Consider the following 16,794-nt stretch of genomic DNA (forward strand, 5'->3'; position numbering starts at 1 on the left):
GCATCTCCGGATTTGGGGCCGTTTTCAAGCATGCGAACAGGCTGAAGGCTGTGTTTTACACAGTGTGAGACGAGCGCAAAGCCGACTGCTGTTTACCCACCATGGTTGGGCCACATCAGTAGATGAGCTTGTACTTCACTGCCTGCCGTGTAAATCATGTGTAGAGTGTGCCACTGCATCTCCGAGATCAGCCCAAGTTTGTTGGTTCTAAAGAAAAACTCTGAAGAGATGGGCAGATAACCAGGGTGACTGTGAGATTCTGTGCACTAGGGTAATGGTCGCTGTTGAAAACTTGCAATCACTGCGTGACACACAGAAACACTGGAGTTTTCTCTGACTACTGCCAACACGTTTGCCAATACAGACGTTTACCGGATCATGCTAACCAAAGTCTCAATTGAATTAAGCACAAAAGCTGAAGGAGAAAGATACAGCGAGAAAACCCAGCTGTTTCTAGAAATCCTTCTGACCCCAGAACATGAGAAAACAAAAAATTATTTAAAACCTTCGACACAACACCCAGAGAGAAATGGGAGATGACCGTGGCCCGTAATCTGAACCTCAAAGTGTTTGGTGCCAAAGGTTCTTTTTGCAATGTTATCCAGGTGTTGCACCCCTTCCTCCAGTTGAATTTTACAGCAGACTATGATTGTTATGCCAGAGTGTTTCAACCATTTACCACTAAAGAGGAAATTTTAAATCTGAAAGGGGAATTTACTACTCACGTGAATTTGCCCACCCCTGACAATGCAAAACTGGATGTGCTGGCTTTGTGGAACTGTCATCCAGACACACTTCCCAACATCACCAAAGTGGCATGGAGGGAGTGCACCCCCTGATTCTACCGATGCAGAGTGCTTATTTTCAAAGTGGCACTACCTCCAAGACAGCAAGAGGCTCAACATGAGTGAGGAGACTTTTGAAGACCATTACCTGAGCGTACACAAACCAGGATTTCTGGACAAGCTACTAGCTCTGAGAGACAAAATACACCTTTAAACATTTAAAAAAAACATCTTAAATTATAGTCGTAAAATGTGGATATTATAAAAGTTCCCGGCCCCCTCCGCCCGCCCCCTATTTTTTTATTTGTAACCCAATTTCATCCCAGTTTTAATGTTTGGAAAATAAACACTGAAAAGTTTCCAGATATTTGTAAAAAAATAAAATAAAAATAAAAACTGAAAACATGGAACACTAACTGTACCACACCCAACCAAAACCCCAGTGGAAATTTCAGGTAGGTGGAACGTAATTATTTGTGTTGGAATTTGGCAAGGAAACTGCAGCCAACACCCAAAATTTGCCACGTGATCCAGGGTGACAAGGGTAAAGACCTTGTCTTTAAGTCTCATTCAAGACATGAGCCCTCTTGCTACACAGCAGCCCCGAGATCCATGATGGGGCTCTGAGTCAGTGCTGACGCAGAGGGAACAACGCTGCCCCCTATTGAATCACCCACAGCACTCCCTGGAGCACCAAGGCCGTACTGCCAAGCTCGGATCCCATTCCAAACCCACTGAGCTAGAAGGATCAGGTGAGACTGCAGCCTGAGGTCGCAGGCCAGACTGCAATTGAAAATGCTACTGCCCAATATAGCGCGAGTCCCTGTGTGGAAGGAAGGGGCTTCTCAGGCTCTCATCTGAGACACTGTGCAGAGGGTAGCTCCCTGCTGCGTAATGACAGCCAGCCTGTCCACTTCCCCCATCCCCACATGCTCCCACTTACTTTATTGAACCTGGCGAAGGGGTAATCCTTTCCCTCCTCTGCGGCCCTCCTCCAGTGGTAGAACATGGCCCCATCTTTCCTCGCAGGGTTGGTGAAAGGCATCCACTTCCAGGGCCGCACTTTCTTGGAGCCCAGCTTTGCCTTGACTGTGCGGTAGCCCTGCGTCGTGTCACTGGGCAGCAGAGGAGGTGCATCCCTGCGGAGGAGAGAAGGCCCGGCTGAGAGAAGCAGCAGTCCGCACTGCACTCCTCTGGAGAGTCTTTGCCATGGATCCTGGCAGTGCGGTAGGTAGTGCAGGAGACCAGGGTTCAAGCCCCATTCCTGGTTTTGCACCCCCCAGGACGCAGACACCACACATAGCTCCGGGGTGACATTCTGGCTTTGGGTCACACAACAGCATCCACCCCGCAATCGCCCTGAATCAACTCAAGCTCACCACTGAGAGCTCCAAAGGGGAGTCAAAGCCACCACGGTATAAAGAGTGATGAGGGTGCAGAGCCTGCTAGCCAGGTGAGATTCATTGTGTGTCAATGGAAAGTCACATGCCTGGACCTGGAGATGGAACAAACAGCATGGAGGCGTTTGAAAGGAAGAGTTGTCTGGAAAGCTGACAGTGCTAGAGACCTCTGGGCCAATAGCACAGTCCATAGCAAATGCCATATTTGGGGTTAGGAAGGAATTTTCCCCCTGGTCACATTGGAAGAAACCCTGAGGGGGTTTTGCCTTCCTCTGCAGCATGGGGCATGGGTCACTTTCAGGTTTAAACTAGTGTAAATGGGGGATTCTCCATAAACTTGAAGTCTTTAGATCATGAGTTGAGGATGTCAGTAACTTAGCCAAAAGTTAAGGGTCCGTTACAGGGTGAGGTTCTGTGCAATGAGCAATGTGCAGGAGGTCAGGCTAGATCATGATGGTCCCTTCTGATCTTAAAGTCTATGAGGTTGCAGCATAACACTTGCGGAAATAAAAGCTGGTGTTGCTCCCGGTGGCACACACAGGGGAATTAGATACAAAAGGGCATATATGCTGCCCCAGGTGATGCAGCTCTGGAGTGACTGCACTTTTCTCATCACATGGACAGAGCACAGCCTCCCCATTCTGGAATGAGAAAGAAAATATAAACAAGAGAAACAAAAATGATAAAAAGCCTGGAGGAGATGAGACTGAAGGTGCTAAATTTTAGGGGCTGGATTGTCAAAGATTCCAAGTGTGACTAGGCCAGGCACTGACAGACTGGAGCCATTGGTGGGTGCCAGTTCTCCCATGAAACTGTGCAGAACACTAACCAGAGATGCTTACTTTTTATCGGAGTAGAGAAGCGCATAAACCTCTCGGTGCATCCCCTCCGGCCTCTTAAATGTCAGCGTCTCAGATGATTTCTTGGATTTTTTCTGAAACAGAAGATTTTGGTTACAGATTGAGAGTTTAAGGCAGAAGAGACCATTAGATCACACAGACTGACTTCTTCTATATATCACCGGCTATTATATTTCACCCAGTTATCCCTGTATGGAGCCCAATAACTTGCGTTTGGCTTTCAGAAAGGTATCCCGTCTTGATCTGAAAGCATCAGGAGATGGGAAATCCACCACTTCCCTTGGTAGTTTGTTCCAGTGGTTTAATCATGCTCACTGTTAAAAATGTGTGTCTTACTTCTCACTGAATTTGTCTGGCTTCCACCTCCAGCCATTGGTCCTTGTTCTGCCTTTCTCTGCTAGATTAAAGAGCCTTTTACTACCCGGAATTTTCTCCCCAGGAAGGTGCTTATACACTGTAATCATGTCACCTCTCAGTCTTCCTCTTCATACACTAAACAGACTGAGCTCTTAAAGTCTCTCACAGTAAGGCATTTTCTCCAGCCCTCAAATAATTTTTGTTGCTCTTTTCTGCACCCTCTCCAGTTTTTCAACATCTTTTTTAAAATGTGGGCACTAGAACTGGACCCAGTATTCCCGTATCGATCTCACCAGTGCCGTCTACAGAGATAAAGTCACCTCCCTACTCCTCCAGCTAGCACTTTTTGAATATTGGGACATTAGAGCTCTTCTACTCTTCTGGCGTTATCCCAGTATTCCAAGAGTTATAAAAATGAACATCAGTGAGCCAGAGATCTCCTCAAGACAACTCTTTTAGGACTCTTTGTTGCAAAATATCCAGGCCTCTTGATTTTTAAGTATTTATTTCTAGGAGATATTGTTTAACACCCTCCTTAGTTACTAACGTACTGGAAACTACTTCATTGTCATGCATCTTTCCAAACACAGAACAGAAATATTTATTGGATACTTCTACCTTTTCTGCATCATTAACAGTTTTACATCTTCACCTAGTAATGGGCCTATACCATTCTTGGAATTTCTTCTGTTACTAATATACTTTAAAAACTCTTTATTTTCCTTAGCCCTGCCAGCTGTGGAGTTTTCCCTTATGACTTTAGCTTCCCTTATCAATTTTCTACTTTTGATAGCTTCCTAACTTATATTGATTATCTATTTCCCGTTTACTCCATTTGTCATATGTTGCTTCCCCACGACTGCTGCCTTCACTCTGTCATGGAGCTAGGATGGGATTTTAATCAGTTGTCCTCTTTCTTGATTGTGGCTTTTTGGCCATCTAATACACTTCTTTTAAAACTCCCAATTTTCATTTAAATTTTTCTGTCTATATATTTCCTCTGAATCAATTTTTCCCATATTTTTCCTCAGCTTTGGGAAATTAACCCTTTGGAAGCACCAAGTGTACACATTACTGGTTGGTGCTGTCCTCTATTTGCTCATATTGAATGTAATCATGTCATGATCACTGGTCCCTAGGCAAACACCAACTTCCAGCCCATTGATAAATTCATCTTTATTTGTCATAATGATGTCTAACATAGAGTTACCTCAAGTTACTTTTGCATTAGAAAATGATCATCTATAATTTTTGGAAAAACTAGTGGTGTTTTACTACTGGCTGCATAAGACCTCTAAAGTGTGTCTCCCAAACTGAATTTCCCCATAACGCTATTTATCTTTCCACACATTACAGACAGGTGTTTAAGGAGTAACTCATCCTGGTCTCTGGTTTCCACTGGTGGCATATAACAGATCCACACCAATACCCTGTTCCCGGCTTTGTTAGTTAGCACATTGATCCTTATGCTTTCAAGATCCTGTGGATCTGAGTTATCAATAACTTTCAAACAAGTAATGGGGTCTTTAAGGCAGAGTGCCACCCCACAATTCTTTTATCCACTCTGTCCTTCATGCACAGGTCATAGCTAGTGATTTTAACACTCCAATCATGCACATTCTCTCACCAGTTTTCAGTACTACCAGTTATATTAGTCTTTGCACTGATGAGAAGGCAGCCCCAGGGAGCTGCACTTCTGTGTGGAGACAGACATTTCAATGGAGAGGAAACAGTGGCTGGGGAGTGCTTTGAGTGTGATGGCATTTTATAATTATATAGTTTCATCTCAAATTGCGCAGTCTGGGACCTATGCTACAGTCTTGGTTCTCTTGGATCTGGAGTTCCTGTCCATCTCTCTGTTTATATTGTCCCATCCCCATAGCGTCTAAGCACAACAATGCCCCTGTGAAGTATGGAAGAAATATTATACTCATTTAACAGGTGGGAAACTGGGGTACAGCGCAAATACAGATAAGGCCTAAATGACTTGCCCAAGGTCACACACACATCCTGTGGTCAAGACAGAGACGTAGCTCAGGGTCTCCCAAGTCCCATTTTCAACGCCTTAACCTCAAAGCCATCCCTTCTTGAGTTTGCCAGACATTTGGCATTTGACTGTTTAGATTTCTAACAAAATAGTGATTCTGTGAACACAACCCTCCAGAAAACAAGGAGATGGGTAACTGAAGATACAGGGAAGCCAGGAAATGGACGTACATGTAAGATGCCATATACTCTATGGAAATGCCCCAAGTCAACAACTTTAATAGTAAGAAATATTTGTTTTCCTTCAGTCTCTTTCAGTTATAGTCATTTGAGATGACACTTGTGAGAACAGTAGGTAAAAAGTTTTCAGACACAAGTGTGATTTTCAAGTTGGTGTCTAGGGCAAAGAGTTCAGGCCCATAACCCAGTACCTTATCAGAATTGATGATGTCCTTCTTATTGATGGTTCCCGTGTTCTCTGACTCCACACCCCCCAGCTCCAGAATATCCCGCACATCTGCGCCCGTCGCCATCTTGCTCTCTGGGGGCAGAAACACAGCTGTCAAAACAAGAGCCCTACAAACAGGCATCCACAGGGCATACATGCAGATTGTCCTCTGAAAAATGAACCACTTTGCTCATCCCTCTCCAGTGTCCAGCAGCCCTTGCCCGTCCTCCCCACAGGGCAAACAGACCAAGTCATTCATCCTCGTTCAGCAGACATTTTATTTGATTCTAAAATGGACTTTGTTCTTCAAATGCTTAGCAATAGAAAATGAGGGGTACCAGTGAGGGGTACCTGTTCCTGGAAGAGAACAGAGACATCACCATACTGGCTCACACCAAGGTATTTCTAGCCCAATAACCTGTCTCTGAAAATGGCCAGCACTAAATGCTTCAGATATCTTTAAAATGGCCAAATTATTTTGACACGGAGGACAGAGGTCAAGTCTAAAACTACTGACAAGCTGAGGGAAAAAATGACTTTTCCAACATAAAATAATGCAAAATTTACCAAATATTTTCAACTTTATATGTACTGCACCAACAGAGATGCAGCCACCTCTGGGGTGGCACCCACTGTCACACAATGAAGAAGGGGACATTTCTAGCCAAATGCTCTCTCGCTATCATGACAGTGACCCCACTGGATCTTTAGTGCCCACACAGAGCAGAGAAGACCGGCATTTGTAAGGTCTTATCCAAAGCTCCACACACAATAAAGTGCCTGGAATTCTACTTATTTATTGTGGATCCAGGGCTGTTGAGATTTGAACCAGTGGTTCCAGGGAGACTAGCCATCTTAAACATGATGGTTAAATTGCTAAAACATCCCCGCCTAGATCTTCATCTCCTAAGAGTATAAAAGATTCCTGCGGATGACTGCTCATCCGTTCACCCAGCCAGCTGAGAGAGGACGACTTTTATTAGAGCACATTCCTCACAGGCACCAGTATGGCTGTGCTACTTTCCCATGGGCTCAGTAAAAAGAAACTTTTAAAAGAAGAAAAATCCTGGTAAGTGAGAAGCTGCCACTTGCCCAAATGGGATGGGGTGTGACAATCAGTCCTGTTACCTGCCTGGATCCCAGACTTCCACTCTGTACAGACCCCCTCCCACTGCAAAGGCTGCTAGTGCTGGCTTCTCTTTGGGATTTACCAACAGGAGAAAATGCAAAATGACACCTCAGTCAGAGCCCAGGGCTAAAACTGGCTGGGATTTCCTAGGGTGCTGAGGTGGTGATTAAGGCCCATTGGGTCCTGGTGGATCCATTTTCAAATCACGATGGGATGTTTTTCTAACAGATCTGCTCCAGGAATTCTTGGGGGCAGCTCTCTGGCCCGTGCTATACAGGGGTCAGACGTGATGATCAGAATGGTCCTTTCTGGCCTTGCATCTGTGATCTCTCAGGGCACCCACCTGGATACAGATTCCCCAGGGCCCACTAATCCCTGCCCCACCTCAGGAGCAAACTCCCTCAATCCCTGCCCAGAGACCCTATGTCCAACCCCACCCCTTAGGGCTCCGACCCCAACTTCAGACCTCCCCCCAGCCCCACGCCCCAGGACCCTGACCCCATCCTCAGACCTCTCCAGCCCTTCCCCCCAGGACTCCGACCCCAACTTCAGACCTCCCCCCAGCCCTTCCCCTAGGGCCCAACCCCAACTTCAGACCTCCCCCCAGCCCTTCCCCCAGGACCCTGACCCCATTCCCAGCCCTTTCCCCCAGGACCCTGACCCCATTCCCAGCCCTTTCCCCCAGGACCCTGACCCCATCCTCAGACCCCCCCAGCCCTTCCCCCCAGGACCCCATCCTCAGACCCCCCCCAGCTCATCCCCCCCAGGACCCCATCCTCAGACCCCCCCCAGCCCCACCCCCCAGGACCCCGACCCCATCCTCAGACCCCCCCCAGCCCTTTCCCCCAGGACCCTGACCCCATCCTCAGACCCCCCCCAGCTCATCCCCCCCAGGACCCCATCCTCAGACCCCCCCCAGCCCATCCCCCCAGGACCCTGACCCCATCCTCAGACCCCCCCAGCCCATCCCCCCAGGACCCTGACCCCATCCTCAGACCCCCCCAGGACCCTGACCCCATCCTCAGACCCCCCCAGCCCTTCCCCCCAGGACCCCATCCTCAGACCCCCCCCCAGCTCATCCCCCCCAGGACCCCATCCTCAGACCCCCCCCAGCCCCACCCCCCAGGACCCCGACCCCATCCTCAGACCCCCCCCAGCCCTTCCCCCCAGGACCCTGACCCCATCCTCAGACCCCCCCAGCCCTTCCCCCCAGGACCCGAACCCATCCTCAGACCCCCCCAGCCCTTCCCCCCAGGACCCGACCCCATCCTCAGACCCCCCCCACCTGGGCCGGTGCTACCCGGGTCAGCGGAGCCGGGGCTGGTGTCACAACGAACCGGGTCCGACCAGATGCACTTCCGGTCTCCGCCGCCACGAACCGGAAGTGCCCGGACTGTGAGCGGGACGGAACGCGGCGCCCGCCCGCTTCGGAGCCTGGGCCGGGGGCGGGGCACGGCGGGGGGGGGGCAGTCCCGGGGGCGGGGCACGGCGGGGGGGGCAGTCCCGGGGGCGGAGTACGGCGGGGGGGGCAGTCCCGGGGGCGGGGCGGGAGGGGCTGTCCCGGGGGCGGAGCACGGCGGGGGGGGCAGTCCCGGGGGCGGAGTACGGCGGGGGGGGCAGTCCCGGGGGCGGGGCGGGAGGGGCTGTCCCGGGGGCGGAGCACGGCGGAGGGGGGGCAGTCCCGGGGGCGGGGCGGGGCACGGCGGGAGGGGCTGTCCCGGGGGCGGGGCACGGCGGGGGGGGGCCGGGGGGGGCTGTCCCGGGGGCGGAGCGGGGCACGGCGGGGGGGGCAGTCCCGGGGGCGGGGCGGGAGGGGCTGTCCCAGGGGCGGAGCACGGCGGGGGGGGCAGTCCCGGGGGTGGGGCACGGCGGGGGGGGCAGTCCCGGGGGCGGAGTACGGCGGGGGGGGCAGTCCCGGGGGCGGGGCGGGAGGGGCTGTCCCGGGGGCGGGGCACGGCGGGGGGGGCAGTCCCGGGGGCGGAGTACGGCGGGGGGGGCAGTCCCGGGGGCGGGGCGGGAGGGGCTGTCCCGGGGGCGGAGCACGGCGGAGGGGGGGCAGTCCCGGGGGCGGGGCGGGGCACGGCGGGAGGGGCTGTCCCGGGGGCGGGGCACGGCGGGGGGGGGGCACGGCGGAGGGGGGGCTGTCCCGGGGGCGGGGCACGGCGGGGGGGGCTGTCCCGGGGGCGGAGCGGGGCACGGCGGGGGGGGCAGTCCCGGGGGCGGGGCGGGAGGGGCTGTCCCAGGGGCGGAGCACGGCGGGGGGGGCAGTCCCGGGGGTGGGGCACGGCGGGGGGGGCAGTCCCGGGGGTGGGGCACGGCGGAGAGAGGGGCTGTCCCGGGGGCGGAGCGGGGCACGGCGGGGGGGGGGGGCAGTCCCGGGGGCGGGGCACGGCGGAGGGGGGGCTGTCCCGGGGGCGGGGCGGGGCACGGCGGGGGGGGCAGTCCCGGGGGCGGGGCGGGAGGGGCTGTCCCGGGGCGGAGCACGGCGGAGGGGGGGGCAGTCCCGGGGGCGGAGCGGGGCACGGCGGGAGGGGCTGTCCCGGGGGCGGGGCACGGCGGGGGGGGCAGTCCCGGGGGTGGGGCACGGCGGGGGGGGGCAGTCCCGGGGGCGGGGCACGGCGGAGGGGGGGCTGTCCCGGGGGCGGGGTGGGAGGGGCTGTCCCAGGGGCGGAGCGGGGCACGGCGGGAGGGGCTGTCCCGGGGGCGGGGCACGGCGGAGGGGGGGCTGTCCCGGGGGCGGGGCGGGGCACGGCGGGAGGGGCTGTCCCGGGGGCGGGGCACGGCGGGGGGGGGCAGTCCCGGGGGCGGGGCACGGCGGGGGGGGGGCAGTCCCGGGGTCTGTCCGAGGCCCCAGGGCGGGCCGGTCCCGGTCGCTCCCGGGGCTGCTGTTGGGGTCACGTTCCCGCCGGATCGGGCCCGACATTGCGGGGACTCGAGAGCCGGGTCCTGCGAGCTCGGGGCCCGGCCTGAGGCAGGGGCCGGCCCCGCTGCGGCACGGGAGCCCCCCACCCCGGGCCCCCCGCCTCCAGCCCCGGGCCCGCTCCGGCCTCTGCAGGAGCCGGGGGCGCTGGGGGCGCGAGCCGCCCGCCCCCGTCGGGGCTGCAGGCGGTGGCCGAGGCCCGGTGGCGGGAGCCCGGGGCACCCTGCAGACTCACGGAGCTTCCGTGGGTAAAACCCCCTTCTCCAGAGGCCGGGCCAGCAGCGAGCGGCTCGTAGCGGGGTCTGGAGCCGGGGTCCCGGCTGCTGGAAGCGCTGCCCCGAGGGGAGCAGCCGCAGCCCTGGGGTGGAGCCTGGGACGGGGGGGGGGTCCTCGGGGCCGGGTCCCCGCACCCCTGGCACCGGGACTGACCGCCAGGGGCGCCCTTGCCCTTCCCCCCCTCGGCCCAGTGGGCGCTGCTTCTCAGGAGGAGCCCCTCGCACACACTGCTCCCCCGGCCCACCTCTGCTGCCCCCCTGCCTGTGTACCACTCCTCCCTGCTTCCCATCGCCCCCCTCCACACCCCTGAGCCCCCCAGTCCCGCCCGCCCGTCTCAGCTCCCCCATGGCCAAGCGCAGCAGAAGGAGTTAAGGGAACTAGCCTGGGCTTAAATTTTCATAGAGTATTTCCTGGAGCCCCCATGGCTATCTCCTCCCCCCCCCCAATGCTATAAAAGCCCCAGGGGGGTTGAAAATATTTCCCGGGGCTCCATTCCAGACAGCTCTGGCTGAATTTAAGCCCTGGAACTCGCCCTGTAGGAAGCCACATGAGGTTGTTTCTTTAGCACCATTCACTGATTCCGTGTTTTAGAAATAGTGGCCGCACCATCAGAGGCTCAGGTCTGCAGGGGGCACGGGGAAATGTGACCCTTGGGCGTTACCTCGCTTCATGCTGCTGTCTGCCTGGCCTTCGCATCGCTCACCAGGGCACGCCACAGCCAGGGCCATGTGTGAGAGAGGCCCTCTCCTTGGTCAGGTCTTTTTGTAGTTAGACCAGTAGATTATATCAGCAAAGCGCTCCTAGTGTGGACGCAGCTTTTACCAACAAAAGTGTGCTTTGGGTGGGATAGCTTATTCCGGACCCACCTGCAGCGTGGTCCACACTTAGAAGTTTTGCCAACATAACTGTCGGGGGGAATCAAACCCTTACCTGATTGTAGCTGTGCTTGCAAAAGCCCCAGTGTAGGTGCAGTTATACTGGGTGGGGGAATCCTTTTGTAGGTATGGGTTGTTTCATTTGAGGAACTGGTAAAAGCACAGTTTGGGGCCAGTGTAAGCTTTGTCCACACTAGGGGCTATTGCCAGCGTAGTTCTGTCAGTCACAAATCACACCTCATCACACCCCTGACCAACATAGCTATGAAGGCAAAAGCTTGTCATGAAGGGACCAAACTCTCTTAATTCTGATGGGGGAAGACACAGATACAGCTAGGAGGAATTAGAGGGGGAATGAAGGCAGCTGTGTGTGTGTGTATATATACACAAACGGAGAAAAGAGGAAGTTGATAGTAATTAATATAAACCAGAAGCTAGGAATTTCAGAAAATTGATAAGGAAAGCCACGGGACCCAAGGAGAAATCTATGGTCAGCAGAGTTAAGGACAGGCAGAAGGAGTTTTTAAAACATATTAGGAACAAAAAGAATCCTGACAATGGTATTGGTCCATTAGTAGATGGAAATTGTAGAATTATTGATAATAATGTAGAAAAAGCAGAAGTGTTCTATTCTGTATTCAGGGAGAAAACAGATGATATTGTCTCACCATATGGTGATGACAATACTCTTTCCCTTCCACTAATATCTCTGGAGGGTGTTAAACCGCTGCTACTAAAGTTAGACATTTTTATTATTAGCCAGGATTTTTAAATCAGCAGGTCCAGCTAACTTGCATCCAAGAGTTTTTAAAGAGTTGGCTGAGATATTCACTGGACTGGTAATGTTGATTTTCAACAAGTCTTGGAGCCCTGGGGAAGTTCCAGAAGACTGGAAGACAGTTGATGTTGTGCCATTTTTTAAAGAAGGGTAAACAGGATGAGCCAGGTAATTATAGGCCTACCAGCCTGACATAAATTCCTGGCAAGACAATGGAGCAGCGAATACAGGACTTGATTAATAAATAATTAAAGGAGAGTAATGCTATTAATGCCAGTCAACATGGGTTTATGGAAAACAGATCCTGTCAAATATTTTTATGAGATTGCAAGTTTGTTTGAAAAAGATGATAGAGTTAATGTAATATAATTAGACTGCTGTAAGGCATTTGACTTGATACTGGGCCACATTTTAATTAAAAAGCTAGAAGGATCTAAAATGAACATTGCACACGTTAAGTGGATTAAAACTGGCTAACTGATAGGTCTCAATATGTAACTAAAGGGGAATTGTGAGTGAGCAGGTCTCTTTCCCTTGGTGTCTGCAGGGATCTGTTCTTGGCACTACGCTATTTAACATTTTTATCGGTGACCTTGCAGAAAACATAAAATTATCACTCAAAAAGTTTACAGATGACACAACAATTGGGGGAGTAGTAAACAATGAAGAGGACAGGTCACTGATTCACAGATAAATTGGGAACAAGTAAACAATATGCCTTTAATATGGCTAAATGTGAATGTGTACAACTAGGAACAAAAGGGAAGCAGGATGAGCCAGATAATTATAGGCCATGCTTACAGGATGGGGGACTCCCTCCTGGGAAGCAGTGACTCTGAAAAAGATTTGTGGGTTGTGGTGGATAATCCACTGAACGTGAGAAACCAGTGTAATGCCATGGCCGAAAAAACTAATACAATCCTGGGATGCATAAAAAGGAATCTCAAGTAGGTGCAGAGAGATAATTTTACCTCTGTATTTGGCACTGGTGCAACTGCTGCTGGAATAGTTTGTCCAGTTCTGGTGCCCACATTTCAAGAAGCATGTTGATAAATTGGAGACGGTTTGGGGATGGGGGATGCCAGCATAGAATCATGGAGATGTAGGGCTGGAAGGAACCTCAAGAGATCATCTAGCCCAGCCCCCTGGGCTGACGCAGTACCAAATAAACCTAGACCCGCCCTGACAGGGGTTTGTCCAACCTGTTCTTAAACACCTCCAGTGATGACGATTCCACGACCTCCCTTGGAAGCCTGTCCCAGAGCGTAACTCCCCTGAGAACTAGAAAGATTTTCTGAATCCTAATATCTGACCTAAATCTCCTGTGCTGCAGGTGAAGCCATCATTTTTTGTCCTACCTCCAGTGGACATGGAGAACAATCCGTCACTGTGCTCTTTCTGACAGCCCCTAATGTAGCTGAAGACTGTCAGGTCCCTCCCACCCCCTCAGTTTTCTATTCTCAAGACTAATCAGGCCCCATCTTTTTAACCTTTCCTCATAGAGCAAGTTTTCCAAACCTTTGATCATTTTTGTTGCTCTCACCTGGGCTCTCCAATTTATCCACATCTTTCCTGAAGTGCAGGGCCCAGAACTGAACACGGTGCTCCAGCCGAGCCTTCACCAGTGCCATGCAGAACAGGACAATTACGTCCCGTGTCTTACATACAACACTCCTGTTAACACAGCCCAAGATGAGATTAGCCTTTTTTGCAACTGCGTCTCATTGTTGACTCATATTCAATTTGTGATCCACTATCACCCCAGATCCTTTTCAGCAGTATGTAAGAACGGTCACACTGGATCAGATCAAGGGTCCATCTAGCCCAGTATCCTGTCTTCCGACAATGGCCAATGCTGGTAATGAACAGAATAGGGAATCATCAAGTGATCCATCCCCTGTCGTCCATTCCTAGCTTCTGGCAAACAGAGGCTAGGGGCACCATCCCAGCCCATCCTGGCTAATAGCCATTGGTGGACCTACCCTACATGAATTTATCTAATTCTTTTTTGAACCCTGTTATAGTCTTGGCCTTCACAACATCCTCTGGCAAAGAGTTCCATGGGTTGACTGTGCGTTGTATGAAGAAATACTTCCTTTTGTTTGTTTTAAACCTGCTGCCCATTAATTTGGTGACCCCTCGATCTTGTGTTATGAGAAGGAGTAAATAACACTTCCTTATTTCCTTTCTCCACCCCATTTTAGAGACCACTATCATATCTCCCCTTAGTCATCTCTTTTCCAAGCTGAAAAGCACTACCACCTACCCAGTGATTCCCTATTTGTAGTTGTGCATTTTATTTTTTCTTCCTATGTGTTGTACTTTGCACTTGTCTTTATTTAATTTCATCTTGTAGATTTCCAATTCTCCAGTTTGTCAAGGTGGTTTTGAATTTTAATCCTGGCCTCCAAAGTGCTTGCAGCCCGTCCCAGTTTGGTGTCATCTGCAAATGTTGTACGCATACGCGCCACTCCATTATCTAAATAATTAATGAAAATGTGGAGGAGTACCAGACCCAGACTAACCCCTGCCGGAGCTCCCTAGAAACGTACCCCCCAGTTAGACAGCGAACCCCTGATAACTACTCTGAGTATGCTCTTTCAACCAATTTTGCACCCAACTTCATAGTAATTTCATCTAGACCACATTTTTCTAGTTTGCTTATGAGAATGCCATGTGGGACTGTGTTAAAAGCATTGCTGAAATCAAGCTAGCTCCCAACTACAGCCTCCCCCATATCCATGAGGTCAGTAACGCTGTCAAACAAGGACATTAGGTTGGTTTGGCAGGATTTGTTCTTGACTCACAATAGTCATGCTGACTATTCCTTATGCATCTAGTATCCCTAGGCACTTGCAAATTGTTTCATAATTTGTTTCCAGGTATTGAAGTTTGCCTGACCGGTCTATAATTCCCCAAGTCCTTTTTAAAGATAGGCACAATGTTTGCACTTCTCCAGGCCTCTGGGATCTCACCTGTCTGCTATGAGTTCTTTCAAAGATAGTTGCTAATGTTCTGAAATTGTTTCAGCTATTTGCCTGCATACCCTGGAATGAATTTTATCAGGCCCTTCCAACTTGAATACAGCTGTTATCTAACTATTCATTAACATGTTCTTTCCCTATTGTGGCTTGCATTCCTTCCCCCTTGATGTTAATATTAATTGTGTTAAAGTACATGGTCACAATTTACCTTTTTAGTGAAGATTGAAGCAAAATGGGCGTTAAACACCCCAGCCTTCTTGATATCATCCATTGTTAGCTCTCCTTCCCTCCTCAGTAGAAGACCTACACCTTCCTTTGTCTTGGTCTGGCTCCTAATGCATTTATAAAACCTTTTCTTATGGCTTTTTTATGTCCCTTGCCAGGGGTAACTCATTTTCGGCCTTGGTCTGGCTGATTTTGTCCCTACATGCTTGTGCTGTTCTTTTGTACTATTCTCTAGCAATTAGTCTATGTTTATACTTTCTGTAGGGTTCCTTTTGATTTTTTTTCAGGTCATTAAAGAGCTCCTAATGGGGCCTCTTGCTATTCTTCCTATCTTTCCTTTGCATGGGAAAGTTTACTGTTGCATCTTTAGTATTGTCTCCCTGAGAAACTGCCAGATCTCCTTTATCCCTAAGAATTTCTTCCTATGGGACCTGAGCTACCAGTTTGTGGAGTTGGTTAAAAGCTGCTTATTGGACATCAGCTGCCCTCCTCTGCAGCTCTCTCTTCTTTCTTTCCTTAGGATCATGAAATGTCTCATGTCATGGTCACTGTCACCCAAATTTCCTTCAAACTTCAGATTCACCACTAATCCCTCCCTGTTGGTCAGAAACAAGTCTAAATTGGCTGCCCCCTGGTTGCTTCCTTCACTGCCGGAACCCAACCATTCCAACACATTCCAAAAACTTACTGACATTCCGTGTTTTGCCATTTTGCTTCACCAGCAGATGTCCAGGTAAAGTCCTCCCGTTCCTACCAGAGACTTTCAACTGGTCTGCCTCTCCCGTCCTGCTGGATCTCAGAACAAGTGCATACAGTCTCAATGCATAATTCAGCCCCCCTCCCTGGCATTCCTTAACAAGCTGTACCCCTCCATACCAACATGCCAGTCATGAGGCTGACCCCACAAAATCTCTGTGGTGCCACTTAAGTCATAATTTATATTATGGACTAATTCATCCAGTTCTTCCTGTGTATTCGCCATACTGCTTGTGTTTGTCTGTAGACATCTAAGATGTTGAGCAGATTCTAACAGGTTTCCCTCTTGTTGCTCCTACGACTCTGTTGTAATTTTCCATTTCCCCTTCCCCCAACATTCAGCCCTCTGTTAAGGTCACCTTTTTTTTTTTTTTAATAGACCTACATGTGGGTTTTTGTCATCTGTCCCCTTTGACCCTAGTTTAATTTCCTCCTTTTAGCACATAGTACAGTTGTGGGGTGGATTTTTCCATACTCCTGACCAATACATGTGTGTGGGGGAAACTTTGCAGCATAGACCTGGCCTTCAGTTGTAAGCTGCTTGGGGCAGGGCTGGTCTTTGTGTTCTGTGTTTGTACAGCCCCTGGCGTAATGGGGTCCTGGTCCAACCATCGGGCTCCTAAGCACTGGCGCAATACAGCTAACAATGGTGATAAATCCAGATAGGCCAGTGGTGTCAGTCGCCGGGCTGCTCCTGACCCCTGTGGCATTTCAGGCTGCAGATTCCCAGCTCTTGGTTTGAAAATGGATGTTTCCATCCAGCCTTTGCCCTTTCAAGGTGGGGGAGGGGAGACTTTCCAAATGTGAACTGAGTGTAACTAGCCCAGTGATGTCTGCAGCCAGCCTGGGAAAAGATTCTACAGGCTGAACTGCCCTGCTCCCGAGCGGTTTTCCTGGGGTGGTGACATGTCAGCATTAACAGCTTCATTGCTGAGCCTTCAGCAGATGGAAAGGGTGGGGGTTAAGCCCCCAGTGGAAGTGAGGGTGGAAGTTAGGAGTTCGTTACTGCAGGAGG

At 51.3% G+C, this 16,794-nt stretch overlaps 1 protein-coding gene across 4 annotated transcripts in view; it reads right to left on the reverse strand.

Annotated features, from left to right (window-relative positions):
* The window catches only part of DMAP1 (DNA methyltransferase 1 associated protein 1), a 52,698-nt gene extending 42,466 nt beyond the window's left edge, over window positions 1–10,232 (reverse strand). Inside the window, exons 1-4 of one of the 4 annotated variants that reach the window (XM_037907013.2) lie at window positions 10,121–10,232; window positions 5,820–5,929; window positions 3,028–3,119; window positions 1,729–1,924 (exon numbers count right to left, since the gene is read on the reverse strand). In XM_037907013.2, the coding sequence (XP_037762941.1) occupies window positions 1,729–1,924; window positions 3,028–3,119; window positions 5,820–5,921 (390 nt within the window). In that variant the 5' untranslated portion in view covers window positions 5,922–5,929; window positions 10,121–10,232. Of the gene's footprint in view, window positions 1–1,728; window positions 1,925–2,164; window positions 2,793–3,027; window positions 3,120–5,819; window positions 5,930–7,073; window positions 7,099–8,250; window positions 8,397–10,120 lie in introns of those variants that run through there. The other 3 variants (XM_037907012.2, XM_043520796.1, XM_037907011.2) reach the window with 3 other exon arrangements.
* Window positions 10,233–16,794: the final 6,562 nt, after the last annotated feature.

The sequence above is a fragment of the Chelonia mydas genome, chromosome 8 (genome assembly GCF_015237465.2).
Source record: "Chelonia mydas isolate rCheMyd1 chromosome 8, rCheMyd1.pri.v2, whole genome shotgun sequence".
Taxonomy (NCBI): domain Eukaryota; kingdom Metazoa; phylum Chordata; order Testudines; family Cheloniidae; genus Chelonia; species Chelonia mydas.